Source organism: Chenopodium album, chromosome 19 (genome assembly GCF_948465745.1).
Source record: "Chenopodium album chromosome 19, dcCheAlbu1.1, whole genome shotgun sequence".
NCBI lineage: Eukaryota > Viridiplantae > Streptophyta > Magnoliopsida > Caryophyllales > Amaranthaceae > Chenopodium > Chenopodium album.
In genome coordinates, this window is record NC_137852.1 from 37,547,948 (window position 1) to 37,560,943 (window position 12,996).

The 12,996-nt window shown below is 33.6% G+C and overlaps 2 protein-coding genes across 2 annotated transcripts; one reads left to right on the top strand and one right to left on the bottom strand.

Annotated features, from left to right (window-relative positions):
• The first annotated feature begins 537 nt into the window (after window positions 1–537).
• LOC145595390 (uncharacterized) lies at window positions 538–4,819 on the top strand. The gene is made up of 5 exons (XM_081651790.1): window positions 538–1,059; window positions 1,147–2,624; window positions 3,499–3,921; window positions 4,130–4,365; window positions 4,464–4,819. The coding sequence occupies exons 1-5, from the start codon at window positions 926–928 to the stop codon at window positions 4,722–4,724; spliced, it is 2,532 nt and encodes an 843-aa protein (XP_081507916.1). The 5' UTR covers window positions 538–925; the 3' UTR covers window positions 4,725–4,819.
• A 2,284-nt stretch (window positions 4,820–7,103) lies between these two features.
• Window positions 7,104–8,602, bottom strand: LOC145595925 (protein FEZ-like). The gene is made up of 3 exons (XM_081652356.1): window positions 8,415–8,602; window positions 8,003–8,304; window positions 7,104–7,781 (listed from the first exon to the last, which is right to left on the bottom strand). Exons 1-3 carry the CDS (start codon window positions 8,593–8,595, stop codon window positions 7,104–7,106), a joined length of 1,161 nt encoding a protein of 386 aa, XP_081508482.1. The 5' UTR covers window positions 8,596–8,602.
• Window positions 8,603–12,996: the final 4,394 nt, after the last annotated feature.

A 12,996-nucleotide genomic window follows, 5' to 3' on the forward strand; every position in this document is an offset into this window, starting at 1 on the left:
ATTAAGCTGAAGAGAAGAGACCTTAAAATTACTACGTACTCCCTCTGTTTTTAAATACTTGCTCTATTTCTCCATGCGCGGAGTTTTAGGAGAAATTGGAGAAAGTACTACCTCCGTTACATGTTATGTGCAACGATTAGACATTTTCCCTCTCAGCTTTATGTCAAATTGTTGCACATAACCTGTAACGAATGTAGTAATAAAATATGGAGGTAGTGGGGTTGGTGGAAGAATAATAAAATGTAAAAGGCAAAAGTAGTGGAGAGAATTGGAGGAGAGAGAATATATGTTGGATCCACTACGTGTGAGAAATTAATTAAATATTGTAAAAATTTTCCAAATAAAAAAATGGAGCAAATATTTAAAAACGGCCGCAAATGAAAAATGGAACAACTATTTAAAAACGAAAGGAGTGATATCGAAGGGAGTACACGCCTTCGGTGTTTGGCACCAAAAACCTCGTCGGCAATGAGTATAAATGAGAATCACAAAAAACTCCTTGTATTTTGTGTAGTTGGCTACTCAGCTTCAGAAGACTGCTTCTTCTACTCCTTCCTAACTCTTACTCACAGAAAATGGACCCTTCAACAACAATACCTTTCTTCATTCTTCCTTCAAACTAACAAACAAACAAATTATCCCTTATTTTCCTCTTAAACCCTTTCATACTGCAGAATACCTTCTCTTCTCTCAGTTTGCTGACAAGTTCTTTTCTTCCCCCTTTTTTCTCTCTTTTTATTAGGTCAAATTTCTGCTTCTTCAACCCCTTTAAATTTCCTTGTTTTTCTCACCAAAATTAATACCCTTTATTCACCAAAGTCAAAATCTTTTTTGGGTATAAAGAATAACTCAAAGGAACAATTGTAAAAACTTCCCCTGTTTTTTCCTCTGTTTTTTCCCCTGTTTTTTTAGATTGAATTTTGTAATGATGGGTGTTCAAAAGTTGTTTTTACATAAATCCCAATTCATTTTTCTATTCAGAAAAATGATTTTATTAATTAGGATTTTATGGGTGTCTTTCTTTACTCTATTTGGTATGACAAGGAAATGTATTTTTAGGTAATTTTCCTGTGTTTTGTTTTATGCAATTCATTACAATTTTAATTGTTTCATGATTTAAATTTTATTAATTTTTTTTTGTTGCAGATTAATAAATCAGCAAAAGGATTCGAATTTTAAGTTGATTCAACCACAAGAAGAACATAGAACTAATGATAAAATTGAGGTTGAAAGGAAAATTGAGGAGGAATCAGAGCCAGTTCTCAGGTTTCGTTTTCCAACTTTTGAAGAATTTCTTCAAAATAATGATATTAATAATAATGATGTTCAATCTACTAGCTATTCAAAGATATGTGAAAATTCAAATGAAAATGTTGCTCATCATGTTGAGTCTAAGGATGATTGTGTGGAATCTGAAATCGATACGACTGCGAAAGCTTCTCATGAATTCTTACATGTTGAAGAGATTTCTAAGCGTGAAATTAGTTCAGAATGTGAGGTTTTTGGTAGTGAGAAAAATGGGATTATATTTGATGAATTTCTTCATGTTGAAAATGTTATGGGGAAAAATATAAATGAAATGAAAATTGAAAATGGGGAAGAATTGTGTGAAATGGTGAATGATTCGACGAATAAGGTGAATGTTGCGAAAAATGTCAGTGAAGTTCCTAGTGATGCTAAGTCCTTGGTGAATGATTCGACGAATGATGAAGATATCATGAGAAATGGTAGTGAGGTTCCTAGTAAGTCCTTGGTGAATAATTCGACAAATGATGAAGATATCATGAGAAATGGTAGTGAGGTTCCTAGTGATGCTAAGTCCTTGGTGAATGATTCGACGAATGATGAAGATATCATTAGAAATGGTAGTGAGATTCCTAGTGATGCTAAGTCCTTGGTGAATGGTTCGACGAATGATGAAGATATCATGAGAAATGGGAGTCATCTTCCTAGTGATGATGAGTCTCTAGTATCTGATGTGAGCAGTGAGTCTAGCTTTAGGAGTTCGTTTATTGATTCTTTTAGTGATGGATTTTTGTCTGATATTGATTTCGAGAGGGCATTTGAGGTTGATACTTCGACTGAATTTGGTTGGAATGAGGTTAATTTAACTAAGGAAGCCTTAGAAAAAGAAGATTTAGAGTTTCAAAATTTGAGCAAAGGGTATGAAGCTGATGATTTGGATGATGAGGATGATGATATAATATACGAGCTCAAGAAATTAGAATCCAATTTAGAAGGTGATGACTATGGTACTTCCAACAAAGAGAATAAAGCAAACTTGGAAACTGAACACGAAAACAAACAAGAGGAAGAAAAACAAAGTTCAGGAGAACAATTATCTTCAGATTCTGATGAGCAAAATGGGCTCGAAACACAATGGGAGCATCAAGATTTAGTAGAACAGTTAAAAATGGAGATTAAGAAAGTTCGAGCTATAGGTCTTCCAACTATCTTAGAAGAGTCTGAGTCTCCGAAAATTATGGATGATTTGAAACCGTGGAAGATTGAAGGGAAGTATAAACAAGGCGGTACATTGGATGAATTAAACAAGTTTTACAAGAGCTACAAAGAAAGGATGAGGAAATTGGATATCCTCAACTACCAAAAGATGTATGCAATTGGTAAGTTAATATATTATTTGTTAATGAATAAGAATATTATCTGTTATTTAATAAGTATTACTTGTTAAATACCACTTTCAATTTTTTATATACTTTCATCAACACAAGCATGAATTTAAGCATTTTTAAGGTTGCCCCTTCGCGTACTCAGCTCTTCTTAGTGGCTCTATTTTGGCCTTTCTCAAACTTGCAGACAAAAAATAGAGTTATCTAAGAAGGAAACTTTCTAGATATCATTTTCTTAGTGTTTGTGAAACATTACCATATGTGATCTAGAAACTGATTGAATGTCACACTTTACCTTATTTAATATTACTTAAATTTGAAGTTTTTGTTGATTAAGCAAGTTGAATTGTCCTACTGAGTGTGCAATACATCTGAGATGTTACGCGGTATTTGAATGTGAAGAATATCTGGGTGATGTGGAAAAGTTATATTATCCGTCTATGAAAGTCTACCAACTTATTGCTGTCATCTCATTTCTTGCTTGAGTTGAATTTTGCTAGAAAAGTGATGCTTATGTATATCTTTCATGGTTTATATCATATTCGGAAATAATTGTATTAGCTGTGTATCTCTGTATAGATGCTTGATTTCGACATGAAACCTACTGCATATGAATTTAACTCGATTGAGAAAATCTATCTGGTAGATGAGTTTAGTAAGTGCTAAGCCATATAATATACTTGTACTTCGTTCGTATATAACTTACTTTATCTTATCAACTTTTGGGAAAAGTTTGATAAAAGTACATGATCATAATTCCAATTATAGCTTCCTTTTTAAACAACAATTGAATGATTAATAAAGTCCCTTGGACCACATATTTTTTTTTAATGTTCATATGATTAATTATCTTAATGGAAAACATCAGGATTTCTTCGGCTGAAAGACCCACTTAAATCAATTTCGAAGAACAGAATTTCAACCCCGGCATTGGTAACAATTGTATCCCTTGACTGCTGGCCTTGTAAGCCGAAACTATCAACAGAAATTAACCAGCCAGTTATGAAGAAATTCAGCAGAGAGCTAGAGAGCGACTTGGAGATGGTGTATGTAGGACAAATGTGCCTGTCATGGGAGTTCCTACGATGGCAGTATGGTAAGGCATTGGATTTATGGGAAACTGATCCACATGGTATACACCGGTACAATGAAGTTGCTGATAAATTTCAGACATTCCAAGTTCTCCTGACAAGATTTTTAGAGGATGAGCGTTTTCAAGGTCCAAGGGTGCAAAATTATGTCAAGAATCGATGTGTTCAACGAAATCTTCTCCAAGTTCCTCTCATTCGAGGTCAGACCACTGAGAACAGCCTCTTTCTTGTGTGTAGCTCATAAAGCAACAGTACTAAAACCAATTTCTAATCGAAAACAAGTTAATAAACATGTCTAACAGGATATAAAACAAGACTAATTCCAACTTTAAAATGACTAAATTGCAACTTTGTTTTATATTGACTAGTTGATGTACTAAAATGAATTCTGCATTTGGCTGTTTGCAGATGATAATGCAAGTAGAAAGAAAGAAAAAAAGTTCGTCAGCAGCAAAGATGCCATTACAAGTTTACAGCTTGTAGAGGTCATTGAGGATTCAATTCGTGTATTATGGCGGTTTATCAAATCTGATAAAGACACGACCTACATAGGTCTGTTAAAATGTCGAAAGAACTCCAATGTTGAACTTCAAAACCCAGCAGATGCCAGTCTCTTAGATGAAATTCAATCCAGTCTACAAAAGGTTGTCGACTTTTTATTAGCTGTAACTTATTTGATCACTTAACACTGTCTAGTAGCCTGTTCTAAATGTTTGTCGTTGAACTTGAACTATATTTGCAGAAAGAAAAGAAGCTGAAAGATCTAGTAAGGAGCGGGAAGTGTGTACTGAAAAAGATCCAAAAGCATCAACAGGAAGAAGGTTCAGACCATGTTTTATATTTCTTTTCACAGGTTGATTTGAGACTCGTTTCAAGGGTATTAAACATGCCAAGAATAACTACAGAGCAATTAGTTTGGTGCAGCGATAAGCTTAACAACATTCGCTTGGTTGACAGAAAATTGCACGTAGATACCTCAGTAGTTTTGCTGTTTCCTTGTTAATAGTGATAAAAATAAGGATGTTGCTGAGTTTTAGATATATAGTGATTCTTGTATAGTTAGAATGTGAATAAAAAAAAAGGTTTTTTTTTGTATACCTTTGGAATACAGAATATAAATAAAAAAGTTGTTGATAGGAAATTACGTAAAAGATGTTGCATCTTTGCATGCAGAAATTTTGGAATGATAGGGTGTATAAGACTTGATAATGTACATCAAATTCCAAATACTACTGCTCTTGCTGATCATGTAACTGTACAAAATCTATCTTACACCGGGTGCACCCAATGGTGTTTCAAGGTTCATTTGATCAATTTTACTCGATTTAAATTGTACTTTGTAAATTTGAAACAAAATTGATCAATTGAACAAAAAATAAAATAGTATAGATTAAAAAATAAACACCATCTGGTGCAACTGGCTGTGGGTACACTTAGTTGTAAGATGGATGTTCTTGCAAAAAAGGGGTCTGGAGTTACTGTTTAAAGCATTTTTTAATTGCAAAATCGATTGTGTAAGTTTTTAATACCAAATATACGTAATGGGGAAGCTCAGCTATCCTGTCCAGATATTCAAAATCCTCATTCAGCATATTGGACATTATTTTGTGTAACAAGGAATAATCTGCAAGCCCCTTTGTATTCCCTGCAGGTTTCCATATGGAAATTGAGTCCCTGCAGGTTTTCCGAGCAGGAAAATTCTCCGAGTATTAATGGCCAAAATATGCCTTGGTGTATATTACCCTGCCATGTGCTCTTTCCAACACATGATATCTAAAATTTTCTACATAACATCTGAAAGATAGGGATGAAGGATGGTCCATCTTCTGTTAAACTTATACGTTGTATACACAACTGTCACTTTGTTAGATCAGCAACAGAGGATATGCAGTGGTCTTCCATCAACATGACGGTTGTAAAATATTTTCCATCCATTCCCATTTGGACTTTCACTTGGCAGAGGGAGTCTAGATAATACTGTGTTGCTGCAGAGGTGATTCTGCTCTAGAAAGAGAGGATTTTATCACTCCACATAGTCTACTTAATATGAATATTTCTTCGTTAACATGTATAGAGACTGCAAGTTCTTTGCCAGAATGTAGAAAATAATGTATTATATTTAAAAAAGAGAGAAAGATGTTGCAGTAGTGGCCAGGATAAAACAAAAGGAGCTAATGAAACTAAAGAGCCACCTCCACAGCCATTCCCTAGGATGAGAAAATAGCTGAGAAATAAACTTTTGAGCTTGTGTTATATTGTTCCTAACTCACTAAAGAATGTTTATAATTCTTGAAAGCATATACCGTATCTTTCCTCTTGGAACAGTACTAGGCAGTAAGAGACCTATTGCTATGCGGTGCTGGTTGAACCAGGATAGTGTCTCTTGCTTACAGCAATTACTGTGAAGTTGCTTTCATAGGAGGGTAAAAAAACATTTTGTATAGAGGGCTTTTTATTAGTAATAATATGGTTCTGTAAGCAATCAGAAATTCAGAGACAGCGAACCATATACTAGTAACTGCAAAATGAGTTGATGTATGATCTCAAATCAGAGATAGCAAACCATATACTGGTAACTGCAAAGTGCAAATGTTGCTTCAGAAATTCAGAACTTTATATACTTTACCTTATATTTTTGTTGCAAGAGACTGTCAAGAATTACTCAGTTTACTCCTGTTCTAGATTTCTGACAATAAGTGTCAATAACACAGTTTTGATTGCAGCATGTTGTAAACAGAATTTGATTACAGCATAATATAAGAGGAATGACTGAATGATAGCTGATACCACATCTTTTAGACAGCCAATTTTGTTCATCTTTAACCATAACAGCGCAAGTTTTTATAATTTTACTACTAAGTATGAACACCATACTATGTTATGACACTAAAAAGTAATTTTTGTCCGATGATGAAGGAAAAGAACCATCATGATAATTCAGGAGAGTGTTGAAGTAATAACAAACATTATGTAAAGGATTTAACCTGTTTATTAAAATCTTCAAGCTCTTACAATAAGTTTTGATTAGTGTTAAGGATTCTGACATGGTAGAATGTATTTTATAGGTCATGCCTATTCAATATTCAAGAGGTTTTACACATTAACACCAACATCGATCAACAGAAACTTCTGTCATTTCCCTTTCTGGGCACAAATTTTACAGCTCAAAATTGAGACTCGAGAGACTCATAGAAAACTGGTGACAAGAAAGGTAGAGCTTTTGCATATGAATAAACAACAAAAAATTTAACTTTGAACTAAAAAACTAAACTGCACTCTAAAAACTACTTCCTCCTACAGCTGATCTAACTTAAGCACCTAGAAGACGCTATAAAAAAAACACTAACTAACTAGATCTCCTACATTCAAATCCATCTCTAATCTACCTATAGCATTTGTTAGAGGAATAACTTGTTGACAACTCACTAGGACAAGGAGCTGAGTCCCATGATAAAGTACCGGAGTTTGAGACAGGAGACGGCAAACTGAAAGGAAAACCAATTGATCTGATGCCATTCCACTGCTGATTTTGACTCTTCCTGAACCCTAACTGATCTTCTGCTTCAATAATATTCTGTGATAAACCCATTGGAAGACCATTAAAAAGCTGCTGTGACCCACCAAAGTCTATTATATCAGTGATTTTACCAACTTCTGAGGTGAAAGCAGGGGTGAGATTCAGGAACATGGCAGAAACTTCACCTGATGGAAAGATCAAGTTATTTGGGAGGTCTGCGAATGAGGTTGGGATCACGGACACTTTAGAGACCGTTGGATTAGTAATCGGCTTGTATTGATCTAGGGTGGAGAAACTGACAGGGGAAGAAGTAGTATTCTGCAGGTTATTGTTGTTGTTGCAGGCTTGAATGGATGAATTCGCTCCTTCGGTTGTGCATGATATATTATCTGGACTAAAGTGAGATCCTATGAGATTCGAAGCTTGATTGAACATATCACATGCTGCAGTAGTTTCTGTTATTGGAGATACCCAAGAGTGTGTAATAGCTCTTTGTGCCATGGTGTTTGTCTTCTTGAATATTCGACAAATTGCCCATGCATCCTGCAAGTCACAGAAAATATTACAAACTTTAGGGTCACCGTTCATGATATATTATAACTTGTGTTAGGATGGGTGACCTCCTGGGAAGTCCTCATGTTGGTTCATGTAGCCGACCCCACTTATGGGATTAAGGCGTTGAAGTAGAAGAAGAAAAAGAAGACTAACCAAGTCTTGTTCATCATGCAAAAAGCAATACATGAAAGAAAAGACAGGAGGCTTACATTAGCAGGAAAACTTCTGTCGAAAAGCTTCTTAGGCGGGGCAGAGTCATGCAGAGAAGGTAACCGGAACTCATGCATCATCCAATCAGTCTTCATCCCTTTAGCAGCTCTACCTCTGTAGAACACAAGAGACTTCTTCAAGCCTATGCACTTAGCACCATCAGAGGAATATATCGGCCTGTCAGTCCCAGTCGCCTTCCAAAAACCAGCACAGGTTACCCTATTAGGCCTCGAGCTGTTTCTGTATTTCCGGTCTCTTGGACAATAGAAATACCACTCTTTTTCTCCAGTAGACGCCAACTCTGGTAAGACAAACAATCATATATTTATACACATACATGGTTAGTCTGTGAAAATAGAAAAACAAGCTAAAATCATAATAAAGCTTAAGATAGTTGGGTTTTTTACTTACTAGGAAGATCCCAAGGATCGTATTTGTAGATGTCAACTTGCTTAATAAGCTCAATAGGTAAAGATTGCTGAAGTATCTTCCTTTTGAGGTAGAACCCAACAAGCTCTTCATCAGTTGGGTGAAACCGAAAACCCGGCAAAATAACATCATCAACCTTATCAACCTCATGTTTCTCCTCCATTTTCTCTGCTCTGCTGTGCTTAGTTATAAGAAATATGATCAGAAACTCAAAGACAGAAAAGTGATTTTAACCAGAAATAGCATTGTTTGGAAGAGCTAAAGTGAAGCCATAAGTAGAAATTATTACAAAAAAAGTGTTCAACTCTTAGAAGTGCACAACTTTGTGGAAAGATTAGTGTGTCGTACGATTTACACACCATTCAAAGGCATTGAAATGGTTGCTTGAAGGGGGCTCTGAATGCGAAGCCCTCGGCCGCGGTTTGTGGTTAAGTCTTCACTGAAAACTGTGTTTATGTGTTACTTACGACAACGCGCAAGGAAGAGAGTTTAGTTACACTCAACTCAAGTGAAATAGAGTTTAAATAAGCTAGCTCTTTGATGCAGGAACACTATTTTCTTCAGTTTGCTGGTTTCTGTTATCAGCAATTATTTATATTTTCAGGGGTAAATATTTAAAATTACCCAAATCAAATGAATTGAACCCGAATATGTTTGGACCCGAAAGTTATACGTATTATTTTGTATAGACTAGACTTTTTAAAAACTGAGAAGGGGGTGAATGTTACTTTTCAATCGGAAAATCTAATATAAATAATCATTTAGAGATAACAGAATGACCTTTGACAAGTCATGTCTCGTTATATTAACTAGACACAACCATCAAGCAAGAAAAAGGGGTAAATTCTTCATTTGTTACATTCATGATGACAAAATGAAAAAGAAATAATGCTGGATCAAGCAAAAAATAATTGACTAAAGTCCTGATAATCATCAATAATCAGCAAATTGATTTTTAAGTCAAACTAATATCGGTAGACCCAGATAATTATATATGACCGATTAAAATAATTCAGGATCGAACAAGATGCTCGCCAACTAGACTAAAATAGGATTACGGGAGCAAGTATTGAACTTTTCAATTCAAATTGCTTTGACATCTCTTTTTCTAGCCTCATAAGAAACATAAAACCAATATTTTTTTTGTTAAATTTTTTGTTATTGGGAAACAAGCTTGAATTAATTACAATTAATTGTTTATTACATGAATGCAAAGGATTCAGTGCAAATTCCATAAAGACCCTTTTCCTTTGAAAAGAGTAAGTAATGATATAAAAATAGTATCATAGGCTTAGGGATTCCTTGATCCAAAATTTCTATTCCATTCTTTAGAATTAGAAAGCTTCTATTCCTCTTTCATTCCTTCTTCCCAGATAGTTTTTAAGTTTGACTTGTCAGAGAAAAACAACTTGCTTAATACGGGGACTTCTATCTAATTTCTTATTGGATTTGTTAAATTATTGGTGCCATTGATTATTATATTAGAACCACTTAATAATTAATTTCCTACCTCTATTTCAGGGCTTTCCAAAATTTGGTAGTGTTGTTGTCCTTTATTGCCTTAAAAATATAGGTGCTCATTTTTTCCCCTTGTGTACAAGGACTTGTTAAGGCAATATCATTATTCATATACTCCGCACTAGATTTGATTTTATGTCTTCACAGTCTAAAGTTTTAACCAAGAATGTGGTTTATATATGTGGGGTGATGCTCAAGGCATGCACCACAATTCCGTTGAACTCACTGCTTTTAAGATATCCCATATTTATTAAGAGTAAATTATAAGGTCTAAAGTAATAAGTTCATATAAGTACAGGTAAGGTAACAAAAATTCAGATAATTGACAGTAAGGTAAATTGATTACACCTCAAATTTAGAATTTCAAACGTAGAAAAGTACTCGTATGTCGTAGGTATTTCAATTGATGAAGTAAATTTAGGGCCTGTTCACATTTACGGAACTGAGCTGAACTGAACTGATTGGAGCTGAGCTGAACTGAACTGAACTGATTGGAACTGAACTGAACTGAATATTTTATGAGAGAGGGAAATTAAGAGCTGAACTGAACTGAACTGAACTGATTGGAGCTGAAATGAACTGAAATTAAGTAAATGTGAACAGGCCCTTAGTGAGAAAATGTTCAAGCATGGACCTTGATCGATTTCCTAATACATTTCCAAAACTTTTTTTTTTTTTTTTTTTTTTTTTTTTTTTTTTTTTTTTTGGAAGGGAATACATTTTCAAAACTTAATTTAGTTACAAAATTATTTGAAGTTTAAAAGTTGGTTAGAGTACCAAATCTAATTGTCTTGTGTAGATTGAAAGTTAAATGGGATTAAAATATATAATTTGCATGATGAAAGAGATTGGTGATTTCAGAATTCGAAATTCATGTTTTTAGTAAGAAGAGCAGTTGAACTAATTAGTTGACTGCTTGACTATTGATGTACGGTTACTTCAGATGTTTCAACCAATATACTACCTCCGTTTTCAGTTGACACAAATCTATTATCACGCTTGTTAGTGTATTATTTTAATATTGTTTATGATGTTTGTACTAAGGGCATGTCCATTTACACAAAATGATGGCGGGTTTGATCAGATTTTATGGCGGTATTTAACACCCCCCAGATTAGAAAGAATAAAGCTAGCAATCAAAAATTGGCCTAACTCGAACTCGAGAAAGAGTGTCGCAACCAATTTAGCTTGACCCAAAATTAACCCAACACTCAAGCTGATATGGATTCAAACAAAACTAATATGCATTCTAACTAATCATGACTTGACCTAGATATGGTGCAATCTAATGTAAATTCAAACCTATAACTATATATAAATGTATATTTCGCACGGTTTCAAAACACCATATTAAATAGTGAATATTAAAAAGAAAATTATAAAGTTCTTCATTTTTAATTTAGATTAGTTAACTATATGGAGATATTTTCTTTTTATTTCTTAAAATAATTTGATTGATAAAGAATCTTTTAATTGTTATTACGTGTTCATGTTCGCACGTTAAAAAAATAACATGACTTTTCTTTCAAAATTATACAGAATTTGATATGTCACCCTTTTATAAATTGCAAAGTGAATCCAATATTTTTGCCTAAAAGATAGGAGAAACATTTGATTAAAACCGCCTTACCATCATAAGACCACTTTTGTAAATCATTGTAGACATGTGGCCCTATATATCCCATTTTCTTTCTTTCCAACCACTTAGAAGTTAGAAGGTAGTCTTATGATGGTAAAACGATCTTATTTATAAATTTAAATAAACATAAATTATTTCTGTATATATGTGTTCCATAAACAAATTTCACACGTATGGCTCTCATAGGATCCTTTGGAGACCCTTACTTATTTCCTCTTTTGAGGCTTAAAATAAAAACCTCCAATGACATTAGTGGTTCTAAATGAAAAGCTATTGGTAGTCCCAAAGTATAATGAAAACCACAAAACCATATAAATTGTTTTTATTTAATTATTTTTTAACATACATACATACGCAATAGCCTGCTTCTAACTATAAATTTTATAACCATCCCCGCTAATGAGTATTGTAATATCTTCATCAGTTTTAATAGTTTAATTGTGTTAACGATCTTACATACAATAAAACTTCTTATACCGGTAATAGTTTTAAAACCGATGAAAAATTGAGATATATACTTGGTAGTTTTAGTACTACTATTATTACACACAATACATCATACAAGGACATTGCTTAAGCTAGCAACTAATGTTTGCTACATAGTTGACAAAATGAAACCATAAAACTAATAATATAGGATGATCTTGGAGTCAGAGAAACTGAAAACAAACAAAAATAGTGTGGTAAAACTTCAAAATATTGCAGAAATTAAAGCTCCTCGTTTTAACACAAATTTTGTCAATATGCAATCCTTGACCTTTGGATTAGCACCAAATCGTGCATAACCTCAGTCAATATCTTCAAACTAAAGTTTAATCTTCCTTCTTTCAGTGTATTAATTGCGATTAATTTAGTAAATTACTAACTCCAATGTGTAGCAAATCCACATTAAAGTCATTAATCCAACTTACTCTCTCTAATCCACATTCCACATTGGTGTCACTAGCTAAATTAATTGATATTTTAATATTATTCATGTCCCAAAGACTTGGTTCATTTGAATTTTATTTCTACAAATTATGCTGTCAACGATGTGAACTTAATTAGTGGAACTGGAGTAGTAATTTGGTAGATGTATATTGTGATGATAATTTGGGTATTAAAAACTTTGAACTTTTATAATTTATGTTTATAACTTGTATAATTCATGGACTCTTATGTATTTGATTTATTATTGGCGTATCCAAGATTTACATATAGGGTGTGCACAATTATATTTAGTAGACAATCATGTTGTAGTCAGCAAAAATAATGGTTGGGAAAAGTGTGTAACAATGAATTCAAACACTAGACTAGAGTGACAATTCAAGAAAGCTTAAGAGGCACTAAAATAACTAGCAAGCTACACTTAATTAATTGATATAAGGCTGCTTCAAATTTATTGTATTGAACATGCAGTTTATGCCT